The following is a 16895-nucleotide window of genomic DNA, read 5'->3' on the forward strand; positions in this document are numbered from 1 at the left end:
CTCAGGACAGAACTGGCACCCTGACTGGGACTAGAACCCGGGGTACCGGCGCCGCAAGGCGGAGGATTAGCCTAGTGAGCCGTGGCACCGGACCCCCCCCCCCTTTTTTTTTTAAATTTATTTATATATGGGATACCGGCACTTCAAGCCAGGGCATTAACTTGCTGTGCCACAGCGCCACCCCCCCCCCCTTTATTTTCAATAAGCCCCTTGGTTCCTTGTGCCTGGGGTGGGTAAAGGCAAGGGACCAAGAGTACAGGGCTGTCAGTCCTTGCGGGGCGGAGAAGGGCTGCAGCTTACCCCTGGGGAAGACCTGTGATCCTCAGGAGGCGCTGTCCCTGAACCTCAGCTGCTGTCCCCGCCCACCAGCATCTGCTGCAGAATCCTCCCTGCTGTTGGGTAATTTCCTCCACAAGTGTCAAGTTCTTTGGGGTAAGACTGCCCTTGGCACCCTGACAGCCGGCAAGTTCAGAGACCTTTGGAGAAATAAAGGAATGTGACATAATTCTGCTTATAGCATTGGCTTTGTTTCTGTGTTCAAAACTACTTTGTAGCCAAAAGCATTAGGAAGAGAGTGGTTGTTACAAAGTCATCCTGAAAGGGCAACTAATTGAAAACTGCAGTAGCTGGGGTGGTTGGAGGGAATTTGTGGAGAATGAAGTCAAAATGGGTGAGAAGCGATCAGAAAGAATAGTTCTCCCAGTAGGAATTTTAGATGTTGATCGTGGCAAGATGTGGCCCTAAAAGCAGGTTAGCTACATAACAGAAATAAGAATAGCGTTAGGTAACTGAATGTTTCATCAGTTCTGGCAATCAGCGGGTAGAATGTGGTTGGCTTAGAGCCGGTTTACTGTCAAGGCTCAGCAAGACGGTTCTGCGGTAAGCCTCACGAGGCTACAAGGTATTCTGTCAGTGCAGAGGTGAGGAATGTGGAAATGGTATGCAAGCCGCATCCTGTAAGGAATAATCCTGGAATCTCTGCCACTTTGTGATCTAACAGCCGCACTGCGGTGTCCCTGTACGGCTGTTTTGGTTGTGGCCACTCCGAGTTTAGGAAAGATGTACTTCAGCCTGCCACCTGAGCTCCCACTGCTGGGTTCCAAATAATCTTTGAGTAATGAATGGGCCTTACTATATACATAGAATATTTTGAAATTACATTAAGGTCTGGTTGGACAGCTGCATGTGAAGTAGTAATTGGTAAACTAGAGAGAAGACAACAGAATTTAGGCCTTCTGTAATCAAGTTTCATAGTACAAAGGTAAGACTACTGCGGAAATACATTTTAGAAATCAGTGAGGGTTCTATTTGCCATACCAGACCACCTGGTTTAGACAACTCTGCTTTTTCTTCACCTTTAAATTATAAAACAGAAACCCTCCCCAGAGAATGTATGAGCTATGTGTGGTAACAGGCATGTAATGAGAGACACTAAATGTTACAATTTATTCCATCTTCATGATCACAAACATTACAGCGCAGGGCAGGTAAACAAGGCCAAAAAAAGCAAATACCGTTTTCCCCTACAGAACGAGAAGCAGCATGTGGCATTTTTAGGACCTGTAGTTGGCTTAATTTAATGACTCGGGCTCAATGCTGGGCTGGCGAGAGCAAACCTGCAGTGCAGGCTCCTCTCTCATGACGACTGCAGGTTCTGCACTTCTGAGATGCAGCGTGAGCTCCGAAATCGTGACCACCACAGCACTCCTGAAGGTTTCCCCTCTGAACCTGACGTCTTTTGTTAAGGCAGGGAACTGGTCCTCTGTTCCCAAAGCACTGATCAAACCATGGTGCCCAGGCCCCTTGTCAGAGCATTAGCTCCCTGAGAGAGAGAGAGAGACCCTGGCCTACTGCTTTGATGAAGAATGACCCCAGTACAGTGTATGCCATATCATTCGCAGCAAAAATCAAGAGGTCAGGCAACCTTGATCATCCTGGCTAGTTTATCATTATTTACCTACAAGGTATATTCAAAGCTGATGCTAGACCAAATATTGCACCCATAGTCCCAAGAAAGTGTTCCTCTCAGCACAATGAGTTCCTGCAAGATGCTAGAGCAAGTGAGAGATCATCTCGAAGCAGAATGGTGGTTGGTTCATCCTCTTACAAGTGAGGAAGCAAACTAAACACCACATCAAATCCAATGGTCATCTTCACAATCTCAGTGGACACGTCCAGGGTCCTCAGTTTCCTGATTGGAGGGGGTACAACTGCAAGGTGTCTGTCAAGGTCAAGAAGAGTTTTCAGGCTTTTCTTTGCTATGGCCCATGAACTCCAGTCCTTCAATAGGAATCTCCTTCTCCTTTATTGCTTTCTGATGAGGGGAGAAAACACATTATAAGGTCTACACGATGCTCAAAGACCAAACTTTGTAAACAAGATATGATGGTACAAAAGTAAAATCAAGGGCTGGTGCTGTGGCATAGCAGGTAAAGCCACTGCCTGCAGTGCTGGCATCCCAAATAGGTGCTGGTTCGAGTCCTGGCTGCTCCACTTCTGATCCAGCTCCCTGCTAATGTGCCTGGCAAAGCAGTGGAGGATGGCCCAGATCCTTGGGCCCCTGCACCCATGTGGGAAACCTGGAAGAAGCTCCTGGCTCTGGATCAGCTCAGCTCCAGTCACTGCAGCCATTTGGGGAGTGAACCAGTGGATGGAAGACTCACTTTCTGTCTCTACCTCTCTGTGTAACTGTCTTTCAAATAAAATCTTAAAGTAAAATCAAACTATGCTATACAGACTCAGCCATGGGATGGGCATTTTGCCTGGCAGCTAAGATGCCTGAGTCCCCATATCCCACACTGGGGTACCTGGTTTGATTCTCATCTCCAATTTCTAGATTCTGACTCCAGCTTCCTGCTAACGTAGATCTCAGGAGGCAACAATGATGGCTCAGGTAACTGGGCTCCTGCCACCCAGAAGGGAGAATGAGTTACCACTTCCTGGCTTGGCTAGGTTGCAAACATTTAGGGAGTCAGCAAGCAGACGGAAGTGCTCTCTCTCTGCCAAATAAACAGGATTCACAACCATGGTGCAGGTCATACATTTGTTTCTTTCTCTCTTTCTCTCTCTCTCTCTCTTTCTCTCTCTCTCTCTTTCTCTCTTTCTCTCTTTCTCTCTATCTCTCTTTCTCTTTCTCTCTTTCTCTCTTTCTCTCTTTCTCTCTTTCTCTCTTTCTCTCTTTCTTTCTTTCTTTCTTTCTTTCTTTCTTTATGTGTGACACAGAGATAGATCTTCCATTTGCTGTTCCCAAATGCCTGTAACAGCGGGGTTGGCCCAGGCTGAAGCCACGAACCAGGAGCTGCATCCAACTCTCCCCGGTGGGTGGCAGGGACCCCAGTAACTGGGCCATCATTTGCTGCATTCCCAGCTGCATAAGCAGGACGCTGGATCTGAAGTGGGTAGCCCAGACTCAGCCAGCACTTCACCATGGGATGAAGGTGCCCCAAGTGCCGGCTTAACCTGCTGCACCACAACACCTGCCCCAAACCACACATTTATATTATTGTTTTTCCAGATCACTTTTAAATAGACAGAAGTTCTACTATGAAGCAACCAAGTGTAAAACCAGAGAAATTAAAACAGGAGTTGTGAGAGGCCATTAAAATTCAAAAGTGAAACCTGAATGACAAGTCTTCCCCCTTTTATCTTTGTGACAGACATGGGTGCAAACATGGGTGCCGGGACTTCCTGGCTGTGTGACCTTGAGCCGACCTCATTTTCCTGGTCAATAACTGGGGTAAAGACAGCAACTCTCTCACAGTCAGTGTGAAGCTGACTTAGGTTACCTTCTTGGGAAGGCCTGGCTCAGTGCTATTGTAACTCAGAGCAGTTCCACATCCACTGAGCCTGCATGAAAATTTCATAGCCGCGGCTCACTAGGCTAATCCTCCGCCTACGGCGCCAGCACCCTGGGTTCTAGTCCCGGTTGGGGCGCCGGATTCTATCCCGGTTGCCCCTCTTCCAGGCCAGCTCTCTGCTGTGGCCCGGGAAGGCAGTGGAGGATGGCCTAAGTCCTTGGGCCCTGCACCCGCATGGGAGACCAGGAGAAGCACCTGGCTCCTGACTTCGGATCAGCGCAGCCCGGCCGTAGCGGCCACTTAGGGGGTGAAACAATGGAAAAAGGAAGACCTTTCTCTCTGTCTCTCTCTAACTCTGCCTGCCAAAAAAAAAAAAAAAGAAAGAAAAAAGAAAAAAAAAAGATTTTAACAACAAAACGATGGGATCTTCCATAGTGCCTAAAAGCTGGAGAAAGACTAACCCTCTGAGCTGTCAGCCGCTCTCAGTAAATGGCAGAGGGTCAGGTTTTGGCTAAGCGGTTAAGCCGCTAAGACGACCGCGTCCCATTATCTGGGTGCCCGGGTTCGTTTTGCCCCAATGCAGACCCTAGGGGCAGCGGCGATGGTTCAAATAATTGGGTTCCTGTGTCCCAGCCAGGAGACCTGAACTGAGTTCCCAGCTCCAGCCCAACCCGTTAATTCTGAGTGTCGTTTACCATGGACAAATTACGGACAACTACGCCCACTGTGTAAGTTTGGAATAAGCACCAAACGAGCCAAAGGATGTCACTGTGCTCTATAAAAAGCAAAACACTGCGAAAATAGCTACTTCGCCTTTCAGAGAGGCACCCAGGCGGCTTCGGTGCTTTGGGCGGGGAGAGGGCTCCTGCCGCCGCCCTCACTACGGCCCTCATCCCCGCTCTCGGTTCCAACCCCGGCAAGACGTAAGCAATGCGGCGGAGCCCACGGCAGAGAGCAGGGGACGTGGTCAGCGGCTCACCTGAACGCACTGCTGGTAACGCTTGAAGAGGTCGGTGCACGGGTCCCCGGAGCCATCCCCCTTGAGGAACTTCTCAGCAAACCAGCGATTGAAGCACTGGTCGTACTCGCGCTTCATGTCTGTACACGCCTCCCCGACGCTGTTCATGGCGATGGCTGCGAAGGAGGCGGCAGGGCGCGCCCTGATGACGTCACATTTCGGCGCGGCGCTCGGCCTTACGGGTGGCGCACTACGGGTGCCGAGAAGGGGAGACATGTGGGCGCGGGCAATACGGCTGGGCCTTCGGGCTCCCCTGGGTGGGTCCCGGGCCTTCACCGCCAAGGCGGATCCTCAGGTAAAGGCCCGGGCCGTCTAGGCGGGTGGCGGAGCGGGCCGCCTCCGTGTGACCCACCCGCCCCGATTCGTTCCCCAGGGAAGTGGCCGGGTGACGGCCGAGGTGATCGAGCACCTGGAGCGTCTAGCGCTCGTGGACTTCGGCAGTCGGGAGGCCGTAGCGCGGCTGGAGAAAGCCATCGCCTTCGCCGACCGGCTGCGCGAGGTGGACACGGACGGGGTGGAGCCCATGGAGTCGGTCCTGGAGGACAGGTAAGCTCGCGGCTGCGGCCCCCGGGCCGGACGGAGGCACCCCCGCAGGCCGCTCCAGGTGGCGGCCGGAGCCCCCGTTTCACAGTGACATGTGTTCATTATGCATCCTGTCACCCCCGCTTACAGTGCCCGCGCCCGCCCGACGTAAGCGGGAGCAAAATCCGAACGGCTACTCCTCGCCGTGGAGGCCCCTCCTCCTGGGGTCCCTGCTGTCCCCCTCGTAGGGGCTGTGCTGCCGCTAGGCCGGCTTCCCCGACCGCTTGGGCCACCAGCCGGGTCGGCTCTCATTGGTACATTCTGCCTTCCGGAGTTTGCACGGCTGGCTCCCCCTTGGCTCTTTGACCTGGGCTTATCTCCTCAGAGTCCCCCCCCCCCTGGCCACTCCGAATCCCCTCTCCCCTTCCAGTCACCGACTCCGTCTCGTTGGGGGCTTCCTGCGTTGATTTGTTGTCTTTATTATTATTACAGTGTGAGTTCACTGAGCTGCTTGCTGTCTCGAGATTTTAGGCATTTTCTGATGTACTGATTCCCTATGGAAGTGTCTGTGAAAGGGCAGCCAGACGCAGGCACGTGCCCATGGCAAACCTTTCAGAACACTAAAAACTGGACCCAGAAACAACCTAAACAAATGGCAAATACACTCTTCCACAATGGAATATTCAGCAGTTGTTTAAAAATAACGAAACAACTGCATGTTATATGTGTGTATCGCGTATCAGCCTACAAATAGCATCATATACGCTGCTATGGAGAAGTTTCCAAGACATGCCTATTTTTTCTTTCTTTTCTTTTCTTTTTTTTTTTTTTTTTTTTTTTTTTTTTTTTGACAAGCAGAGTGGACAGTGAGAGAGAGAGAAAGGTCTTCCTTTGCCGTTGGTTCACCCTCCAATGGCCAGCGCGCTGCGGCTGGCGCACCATGTTGATCCGAAGCCAGGAGCCAGGTGCTTCTCCTGGTCTCCCATGGGGTGCAGGGCCCAAGCACTTGGGCCATCCTCCACTGCACTCCTGGGCCACAGCAGAGAGCTGGCCTGGAAGAGGGGCAGCCGGGACTAGAACCCGGTGTGCCGGCGCCGCAGGCGGAGGATTAGCCTATTGAGCCACGGCGGCGCCTATTTTTTCGTTAAAGGCAACATTAGAGCAGTACTGTTTGGGGCCCTTGTGGTGCAGCAGGTGCTTGTGACACTTCCAGTCCCAGCTGCCTGCTATGCGCATGGGAAGGCAGCAGAAGGTGGCCCAAGTACTTGAGCCCCTGCCACCCACGAAGGAGACCCAGACGGGAGTTCCAGGCTCCTGGCTTTAGCCTGGCCCAGCCCTGGCTGTTGTGGCTGTTTGAGGAGTGGACCAGCAGATGGAAGCTCTCTCTCCCTGTCTCTTTGAAATAGGTAATAAATCCTTTTAAAAATCAGTACACATTGCTTCTTGGCCTTTTGGCTAAGATCAAGTGTAAAAATCAATACTGTTCATACCATATGTGTAGTCTATATCTGCTGGTGTACAATTAAGGAAGGAAATGCAAGAAATTAACAGAATGATTAATTCATGGGAATGTTAAGGAAACTTTGTTTTTTTTGAAGATATATTTATTTACTTGAAAGAGTTACAGAAAAGCAGAGGCAGAGAGAGAGAGAGAGAGGTCTTCCATCCACTGGTTCACTCCCCAGATGGCCGCAATGGCTGGAGCTGGGCTGATCTGAAGCCAGGAGCAGGAGCCTCTTCTGGGTCTCCCATGCGGGTGCAGGGGCCCAAGCACTTGGGCTGTCTTCTACTGCTTTCCCAGGCACACTAGCAGGGAGTTGGATCGGAAGTGTAGCAGCCGGGACTCCCATATGGGATGCCAGCATTGCAGGTGGTGGCTTTACCTGCTACACCACAGCGCCGGCCCCCAAACATAATGTGCCTGAGGGCACAGTAGTAACCCGATGAGTGAAGTAGTGCAGTGTCATGCAGTGGGGAGAGGTGACTTGCTGACAAACCAGCTTGTGAACAGCAGGAAGGCATTTCCACCCACCTCTACCAACAGTTGCCAAATCTTAATTTGAAAGGAAGTGCTTGCTTGGGGCAAAGCTTCATCCCAGCAGCACACCTGATTTGCTGTTGGGAGCTGCAGCTGCTTGAACAGGAGGATGGGTAACTTGCTGTGTTCCCTCCCCCAGAGTCAGGCAGGACGTTAGTCCCCAAAGACTTAACAGAACTGAGTAGAAACTTAACTCAATCATGGTGCTTGGTGGTGGGACCTTGGGGTGATTAGGTTAGGTCATTAGGGTGGAGCCTGACTGGAGTCCTGGTGGCCTCGTAAAGGGTCAGACAAATCAGATTGACACATAGCTGCTGAACCCGGGACCCACCTGATCCTGGACTGTGAACCTCAGGCCCATAAGCCAAAATAAACTTTGTCTTTAAAGCAGCCTGTCTCGGGTAATTTGTTATAAAGTCAACTACTACATAGCTCATAATCATAGGGACAGTTGACAACTATCCTAGCCTTTTCCTTATAGAAATAATAAACAAAAGCAGTCCTAACTGAAAGTGGACGCAAGGAAGATTAGCTGCCTTTGGCCAGTGAACAGGCTCAGCCAGACGATCTGCGACTACATTCTGTGTGAGTCTTGGCTTCCTAACTGCCACGCTGAGGCCTTCCAACCTTTCTTCTTCCTTGCAGTCTGGCACTCGGGTCTGGCCAGGGCAATGAGTCTGCTATTACACTGCACTTCAAAATGGGAATCTGATTTTCATTCTGTGGCCCGCGTCCTGGAGGTTTTACACTGCTCCTTAGGGTGAAGACGGCATCAGGGGAGCCTGCGGGGAATCATCAAACCTAGCCTTTCAGTGCTTCACGCGCTCTCCTTCCTAGAGTTCCGGCCTGGCCTTCACTCCCACCACTCCTCCTTGTCTACTTCAAATTTCAAATGCCACCTCCTTAAGGAGTCTTTTTTTTTTTTTTTAAGATTTGAAAAGCATAACAGAGAGAGATCTTCCATCTGCTGATTCACTTCTCAAATATGGCCACAACAGCCAGGGCTGGGCCAGGTGGGCCATCCTGGTCTCCCATGTGGACAGCAAGGGCCCAAGCACTTGGTTCATTTCCTGCTGCCTCCACGAGTACATTAGCAGTTAACTGGATGGGAAGGGCAGCAACCAGGATTCAAACTGGGGCTCCTGATATGGGATGCCAGCATCGCAGATGGCTTAACCTGGTGTGCCACAATGCTGACCCCTTCATTGTACTGAATTAGGTTCTTTCAGGACAGGTGACTCTCTTCATGGAATTCAGTAAGTACAGTACACCTATTTACACATCTGTTTGAGTGACACCTGATTTCTCTGCTCCTCTCCTGTTCATCTGTGTTCTTGGGAGCATGTCTATTGCTGCTCATGTTTGCAATGTGTAACACCAAATAGATACTCAGTAAACATTTACTGAAAGACTGTTCTTTATTAGTATCTTTGGGAAAGGAAGGAACCGAAGCGTGAAGAGGAGTCAGAATCTTCCATCATCTAGAGGGTAACTATAAAGAAATAAAATCAGGGGCCGGCGCCGTGGCTCAACAGGCTAATCCTCCGCCTTGCGGCGCCTGCACACCGGGTTCTAGTCCCGGTCGGGGCACCGATCCTGTCCCGGTTGCCCCTCTTCCAGGCCAGCTCTCTGCTGTGGCCAGGGAGTGCAGTGGAGGATGGCCCAAGTGTTTGGGCTCTGCACCCCATGGGAGACCAGGAGAAGCACCTGGCTCCTGCCATCGGAACAGCGCGGTGTGCCGGCCACAGTGCGCTACCACGGCGGCCATTAGAGGGTGAACCAACGGCAAAGGAAGACCTTTCTCTCTGTCTCTCTCTCTCTCTCACTGTCCACTCTGCCTGTCAAAAAAAAAAATAAATAAATAAATAAATAAATAAAATAAAAAAAAAAATCAGGGGCCAGTGTTGTGGCTTAATGGGTTAAGCTGCCACCTGCAACAACCCTCAAGTGGGTGCTGGTTCGAGTCCCAGCTGCTCCAGTGCCAATCCAGCTCCCTCCTAATGTGCTTGGGAGGGCACTGGAAGATGGCCCAAGTCTTTGGGCCCCTGCACCCAGGTGGGAGACCCAGATGAAGCTCCTGGCTTTGGCCTGGCGCAGACCTGACTGTTGCAACCATTTGGGGAGTCAACCAGCAGATGGAAGACATCTCTAACTCTGCCTTTCAAATGAGTAAATTTTTAAAAATTACAGAGGGAGGGGCTGACACTGGTGTAGTAGGTAAAGCCACCACCTGTAGCGCCAGCATCCTGTATGGGTACCAGTTTGAGTCTTGGCTGCTCCACTTCTGATCCAGCTCTCTGCTATGGCCTGGGAAAGTAGTAGATGGCCCAAGTCCTTGGGCCCCTGCATCCGTGTGGGAGACCCAGAAGCAGCTCCTGGCTCCTGATAGACCGACCCAGTTGCAGCCATTTAGGGAGTGAACCAGTGGATAGAAGACCTCTCTCTCTCTCTCTCTCTGCCTCTCTGTAACTCTGCCTTTTAAATAAATGAATAAATCTTTTAAAAAATATATATATATATACAAAGGGAATTTGTGAAGAAGATGAGGGACCTGGATCTAGCAGCTGGGATCTCAACTTGGCATTCAGTGATCTGCACCTTCTGTGCATTAGAAAACCAGTTTGCGTTAGTAATTCACATTCAGTTTTTCTTTTTTTAATGCCAATTTATTTTCATCTATTTGAAAGGCAGAGAGATAGAGATCAATTGACCTTGCATCTGCTGGTTCACTCCCCAAATGTCCTAAAAAGCCAGGCCATAGTCAAAAGCCCAGAACTCCATCCAGGTCTCCCATGTGGGTGACAGGAACCCAAGCACTTGATTAGTGGCATTTAGGCATTCAAAGTGGCAGAGTTTTTAAAGGTTTATTTGAAAGCAGAGCAAGAGAGGGATAGAAATATCTTCTATCCACTGGTTCTCCCCAAGTGGTCACAATAGTCAGTTCTGTGCCAGGCCTAAACCAGGAACTAGGAATTCCATCCTGGTCGATCTTCCATATGGGTGGCAGGAGCCCAAACTTGGGCCATCATCTGCTGCTTTCCCAGGCACATTAGCAGAAAACTGGATTGGAAGCAGAGCAGCCAGAACTTTGCAATATGGGACATTAGTGTTGCACAGCCTAACTCCGCCACAACACCAGCCCCCATTAATAATTTTAATGTGACATTAGTGGGATTTTAGTGTTTTTTTGTTTTGTTTTGTTTTTTAAGATTTATTTATTTACTTGAAAGGCAAGGGTTACAGAAAGACAGGAAGAGACACACGGGTATCTTCCATCCATTTGTTCACTCCCCAGATGGCCACAACAGCCAGGGCCAGCCCAGACCAAAGCCAGGAACCAGGAGCTCTATCCAGGTTTCCCACATGGGTGGCAGGGGCCCAGGTACTTGGGTGATCCTTTACTGCTATTCCCAGGCCATTAGTAGGGAGCTAGATCAGAAGTAGAGCAGCCGGGACTTGAACTGGCACCCAAATGGATCATAGGCGGCAGCTTTACCCACTATACCACAACGCCAACCCTAGGATTTTAATGTTTGAACACACTACCTCTCAGAATTTGGAATGAACTCAGATAAAGTGAAGACAGGTATTAAATAGTTTTAAGCAACAGACATAATAGAAATCTGTACATGAGTAATATCACTTGGCTTGAGATAAAAAGCATTAAAAAAAAAAAGCATGTTTACATGCCAGGAACTAAAAATTTATATTACATTATATTTCAAATACAACCCTGGAAGGTAAATGTAAATTTTATGGGAGAAACTGGGGCACAGAAAGTGTACAAACATGGCTAACATTTCATAAGTAGTAGGAAGCTAAACCAGGATTTGGGACCCATAGTCTCTGCTCTCAAGTGCTGCTCTAGCTATGCCAATTAATATCATCCTCTAGAAACTGCTCTTTCATCTCAATCCAGAGACTGACTTTATCTGAAAGCCAGAGTTAGAGAAGACAGAGACAAAGGAGACAAAGCCAGAGATCTTCCATCCACTGGTTCACACTCTTTAATGGCCTCAACAGCCAGAGCTGGGCCCGACCAAAGCCAGGCACCTGGAATTTTATCCGGGTCTCCCACATAAGTGCAGAGGCCCAAGCACTTAGGACGTTTTCCACCAGGCATATTAGCAGGGAGCTGGATCGGAAATGGAGCAGCGAGACGTGAACTGGCACTCATTTGGGATGCCAGCAACACAGGCGGTGGCTGAACCCGTTACACCAGCCCGCTGGCCCAGACTTTGTTTACGGCATCACTGCAGCTACATGCTTGAATGCTCAGGGTGTCCCAGAGCCTTAAACCAAAAACATATAACCAAACTGATTAATTCTCATTACAGTTTGATTCAGTCAGTATGCAGGGAAAAGGCTGGAAGGGCAACCTGCCGCCCACAGAAGCTACTCCTGCCAGTCAGCTACCAGGGAAGAGGCAAGAACAAAAGCAGTGGCAGAACTGTCCATCACCCAGTCCAAGGGCTCACAGCACCACACACCAAGTCATTCTTCCTCCCTGCTGCCATGGCACTCTGCATGCCTTTTTAAAAGGTAGCACTTCCCAATTACTGGCTTAAGGGAGTTGTATGTGAGCTTTGGCATGCAAGGAGTTCCAGGCTTCCTCATTTGAAGCACGAACAGTCTAGGAAATATTTTTAATTCTCCCAGTTGCACAGATTAGTTCCAATGCACAGAAGAAAGATTCATCATCAAAACCGGTATCCTGGGATAACTGGGGTATCTTCTCTTATAGGATCTTGACTGAAGATGACAGGTGAGGCAGAATTTAGTCAATCAGTAGTGGACCTGGAGAGCTCATCTGGTCCCGTTTGTCTTGTACATGATTCTCAAGCCCAGGAAGGGTAAGCAGCTGGCCAAGTGAGGGGTCTGCTTAGTGTGTCAGAGACCCTAGGTTCAGCAGCCCAATGAAGAAAATGGAGGCAAGGGTCTATTCTAGGAAGCACACCTTTATAATCAGTAATTAAGCAAAAATGTGTGGATTTAAAGGGGCAAATTTTGTTTTTCTGGAAATTTCACTTATATAGGAAGTTCAATACTCAGATAAATGAGTAAATCAGTTGCTCTCAGATCTATGGGAAGTAGCTCTTAACCCTGTTAGCAATAGAGAAAGATTACTTTGTTAGAATCCAATGCTAAACAGGTCAAGGGCATCTCATTTTGAAAGACTGATGGAGACAGAGGTATACAGGGGTGCAGGCACCACTCAGCACCTACCTTACTGCAGGCCCAGCATTTTCAGACCTTACTTTAAATTATCATTTCACTTAAATCTTCCCACTAAAAGTGAAACAATCAGTAAGCGTATACTGAGATTTGAATTCAGCATGAGCTCCTAGCCATTTTGTTAGTCCAAAAAAAAAAAAAAAATATATATATATATATATATATGTAGAATATATATGTGTGTGTGTGTGTGTGTATATATATAATCTAGTGGTTACCACTGAATGGCACAATTAGGATTTTAATTTTATTCTCCAAGTTTTCTTAAATTAATGTGTAATGCCTGTGTGGTTAAAAAAATTCTGGTGCAACTCACTTCTTAAATTTTTGAGAGGCACAAAAGACACAGGTCCCATCTGCTCATTCCCTTTCCCCAAACACCTGCAAGGGGCACTGTTAGGATGGGTCAAAGCCAGCAGTCAGGAACCCAATCACTGCTGCCTCCCAGGGTCTACACTATGAAGTCAGGAACCAGAAACTGCACAGCTACTCTGATGCAGACGTTGTTAGGCTTACCACCTACCCTAATCCTGATTTAAGGTCTAGAAAGGTCAGACTTATTCAAGGCCACAGTTAAGACAGTGCCATATCCTAGAATGGCCTCCAGCTCTTCTCCCTTTATATGGTATTTGTTGTGTCTAGTTCTGAGATGGGGGCCACAAAAAGGAGAACCAGTCCTTTCCTAAAAAGAATCTTGTGAGAACTTAGCCCTCATGTGCGACCTTTGTCCAGATGTTCATGTCACATTCTTGCCCCTTTGGCAACTCAAACCCCATTAGGATTAGCTTCAGCCTGTGCCCCACTCAAAGCAGGCGTGGCTGCTCCCAGATCACTGTTTAGGAGACTGCTGGTACTGTAGCCCCAGTATTGGGAAGCAGCCTGAGACCTCTCATTAGGAACCTCTATACCTTTAAACAAAGAAGCCTCATGTATATGTCCAAGCTCCTGGTTGGTTTTACCAGTTTGCCATCTGGATACCTTGAGTGAAACCACAAGGCTCAGAGAACAATGGAAGCCTTTTTATTTTTTTAAAGATTTATTTATTTGAAAGGCAGAGTTACAAAGAGAGGGAGAGAGGGAGTGAGGGAGAAGAAGAGACAGAAAATCTTCCATCTGCTGGTTCATTCCCCAAATGGCTGCAATGACCAGGGCTGGGCCAGGAGTCAGTTTTATCCAGGTCTCCTTCCGCTGCTTTCCCAGGAGCATTAGTAGGAAGCTAGATTGGAAGTGGGCAGCCAGGATTTAAACCAGTCTCCACATGGGATGCTGGTGTCACAGGTGGTGGTTTAACCCGCTACAGCACAATGCCAGCCCAATTTAAGCCACGTCTGCCACATTCTTGCCCAAGGGCAGGTACTTTTGTATCAACTCAGGTGGCTGGAGTGAAAAAAGCAGCTTAGTGAAAAATGAGCTTAGATCCCAGTGCTGTCCTTATGAGCCAGTGTCCCTCCCATCTCTGCTTAGGCTTCTAGCTTCCTTTTCTACCCTGGGCAAGCCAAGCTACAGCTTGCCCAACTTCTGGCCTGCCTCTGTTTACAGTGGTTCCTGCTGTACCTGCCGGGAGGTCTGTTTCCCATCCTCACCATCCAGCTACTTCTTGCCCATCCTTTAGCACTACCACCCCCTGTTCTAAACAGATGCTCTTCACCCAGGCTGGCCAGGTACCCTACTATTCCCTTGGCAGGATTTGCCTCTGTTAGATTTAATATACAGTACTATAAATACCTTTATACCTGTTTCTGCCAAAAGTAACTTGCCCATAGTGATCACTCAAAAATATTTGTTAGACATACCAATTCCAAGGAATAATTACCACTTACCTCTCTGGGTTGCCAGGACAATCTATAAACTGTAGATGGTTGTTTGGTCTACTGTTGCCCACAGCTTCTCTATCTCTGAGCAGTGACCACAACTCAAGAACATGATGCTGCCCGTTCTCCCATTCTTGACCCTCTCCACCATACCCTAGAATCCCTGCTGTCTGAGAAGGTAACCTTGAGCTTCTGGTTTTGTAGATGTCTATACCTGAGATCCGACAATGTAGTAGAAGGCAACTGTGCTGAAGAGCTACTACAAAACTCCCATCGCGTCGTGGAGGAGTATTTTGTGGCCCCCCCAGGTACGTGTTGCCCAGAGTGGTTTACCATCCAGATAGTCTCACAGTGACCTAAGGAATGAAGTAGGAACTGTGAGGACCAAAGATGCTATGTGAAGGCATTTTGAAAAGGACAAAATGCATACAGATGGTGGCATGAAAGTGGCAGTAGAGTACCGGGGTTATACTCACCTCTAGGCCCCAGTTAGTAACAAGAATGTACAAAATGGCACTGGGGGTGGGGAGGCACAGTTAGGGGCAGATCTGAGCTCAAGCTCTGCCCAACGCTCTACCTGCATTCAGGGCTTCTTATTTGGTGCCAGGGAGAAAGTGAGCCCGTTTTCCCAGACTGCCTGGATACCTGGCATTTTTGTGTGATACTTCCCACATTTTCAGTGTTGACAACCAATTCAAGAATTTTAAAAGATGCCATGCAGGCCAAATAAAGCAGCCTGTGAGCCAGTACGGCTCTGCACTGCTTGCCTCTTTGGGATATTTTAAATGGAAGCCTTAAAATAACTGGGCCAATGGTAAAACCCAGTCCTGGGGTAGGCTGATTGTTTATACCTGCTCTGCAGAGGGCTGAGTATGCAGAGCGGCTGTACCCTCTGGGCATGTGGGACTAGGACTAGCCAAAGCACTCCAGAAAACTGTTTTCCAAATGCCAACTTCCGGTTCAGGCTATCCCCTGGGAAAGAACCTCCACCCAAAACACCAACTCTTCCCCAAGACCAACAAGTTAAAGGAAAGCTCTGATTGAAGGAAGGATAGGAAGCAAAGCTGGCAAACTGTTGAGCTAAACTGGGATAAGCAACCTTTTTTCTGCCAAGAGCCATTTGGATTTATAACATCATTCATGGGCCATACAACATTATCAACTAAACAACACATGTTCTCTATCCCTGAGCTAAACTCTTGTAAGCATGGCTGACTGACCTGTTAACTGTCGAGAGAAATAAGATTTGAAGATCTCTCCATCTCAGGGCCTGATTGTTGCTGGTTCATACATACATTCTGTCTCTCAAACAGAACCTTGCTTCAGACTTTGCTTCTTGAAACAAATGTAGTAATGGTTTTTTCCTTCCACTCTTATCTGCATATACCTGGCTAATTTTTATTTTATTTTATTTTATTTTATTTTATTTTTTGACAGAGTGGACAGTGAGAGAGAGACAGAGAGAAAGGTCTTCCTTTTGCCGTTGGTTCACCCTCCAATGGCCGCTGTGGCCGGCGCACTGTGGCTGGTGCATCATGCTGATCCGAAGCTAGGAGCCAGGTGTGCCATGCGGGTGAAGGGCCCGAGCACTTAGGCCATCCTCCACTGTACTCCTGGGCCATAGCAGAGAGCTGGCCTGGAAGAGGGGCAACCAGGACAGAATCCAGCACCCCGACTGGGACTAGAACCCGGTGTGCCGGCACCGCAGGCGGAAGATTAGCCTATTGAGCCGCGGCACCGGCCATACCTGGCTAATTAACCTGTCTACACCTTTTTTTTTTTTTTTTAATAATAAGCATTGACTTGCCTTCACTTATGATTGGGATTAAGTTAGAAAAACAGGTTACTGTCTACCTTTATTAACTGCTTATTTTCCAGGACTGACCAAGTGATTTGTTAGCTTCCTTGAGCCAGTTAGGTAGCAGGCTCAGCTATAACTTTCTCTCTTGTTGCTGTTTTCAAACAGGTAATATCCCTTTGCCAAAGCTGGATGAACAAGAGTCCTTCCCACACAACTGATTAGCTATTTTGGGAAGGGAGCACCCTGCAAACATGTGGAAGCACAATGATGGAATTTTATTGTAAACACTAATGTCCCCATTTCCTTCGGTCACCTGGAAAAAATGGATGCCTTTCTTAATCAACTCTTCTGAAGATAGAATTGGAAAAGACCTAGCAAAAATGAAGCAATGAGTTCCTGGTGCTAACGGAAGTAAAAGAGCAAAAGCTTCCAAGGAAATGGATTGAGTATTTCACTTAGAGGCCTGTTCAGCATGAAAAACATTATTCTCCCTTATCTCCCTCTAAAAAGACTGTCTACCAAACTGCATGAGTAGCTTTTCTGTTTAAGTAACTGGAAGGCAGAGCACTTGACCACTGTGTGACAATCTCAACTGTCATTTTCACTGCTGTTTCTGGGACTCAAGCAGCTGTATCTCTATTAAACATAACTTGAATTTGCTTGTGGGTACCTG

The 16895-nt window shown here is 48.4% G+C and overlaps 2 protein-coding genes across 2 annotated transcripts; one reads left to right on the top strand and one right to left on the bottom strand.

The window, feature by feature from the left end:
- Positions 1–1422: 1422 nt before the first annotated feature.
- TRIAP1 (TP53 regulated inhibitor of apoptosis 1) lies at positions 1423–4973 on the bottom strand. The gene is made up of 2 exons (XM_062182572.1): positions 4777–4973; positions 1423–2314 (listed from the first exon to the last, which is right to left on the bottom strand). Exons 1-2 carry the CDS (start codon positions 4921–4923, stop codon positions 2231–2233), a joined length of 231 nt encoding a protein of 76 aa, XP_062038556.1. The 5' UTR covers positions 4924–4973; the 3' UTR covers positions 1423–2230.
- A 17-nt stretch (positions 4974–4990) lies between these two features.
- On the top strand, positions 4991–16881 carry GATC (glutamyl-tRNA amidotransferase subunit C). The gene is made up of 4 exons (XM_062182571.1): positions 4991–5110; positions 5189–5361; positions 14626–14729; positions 16388–16881. The coding sequence occupies exons 1-4, from the start codon at positions 5030–5032 to the stop codon at positions 16438–16440; spliced, it is 411 nt and encodes a 136-aa protein (XP_062038555.1). The 5' UTR covers positions 4991–5029; the 3' UTR covers positions 16441–16881.
- The last annotated feature ends 14 nt before the right edge of the window (positions 16882–16895 follow it).

Source organism: Lepus europaeus, chromosome 23 (assembly GCF_033115175.1).
Source record: "Lepus europaeus isolate LE1 chromosome 23, mLepTim1.pri, whole genome shotgun sequence".
In the NCBI taxonomy this organism is placed as follows: domain Eukaryota; kingdom Metazoa; phylum Chordata; class Mammalia; order Lagomorpha; family Leporidae; genus Lepus; species Lepus europaeus.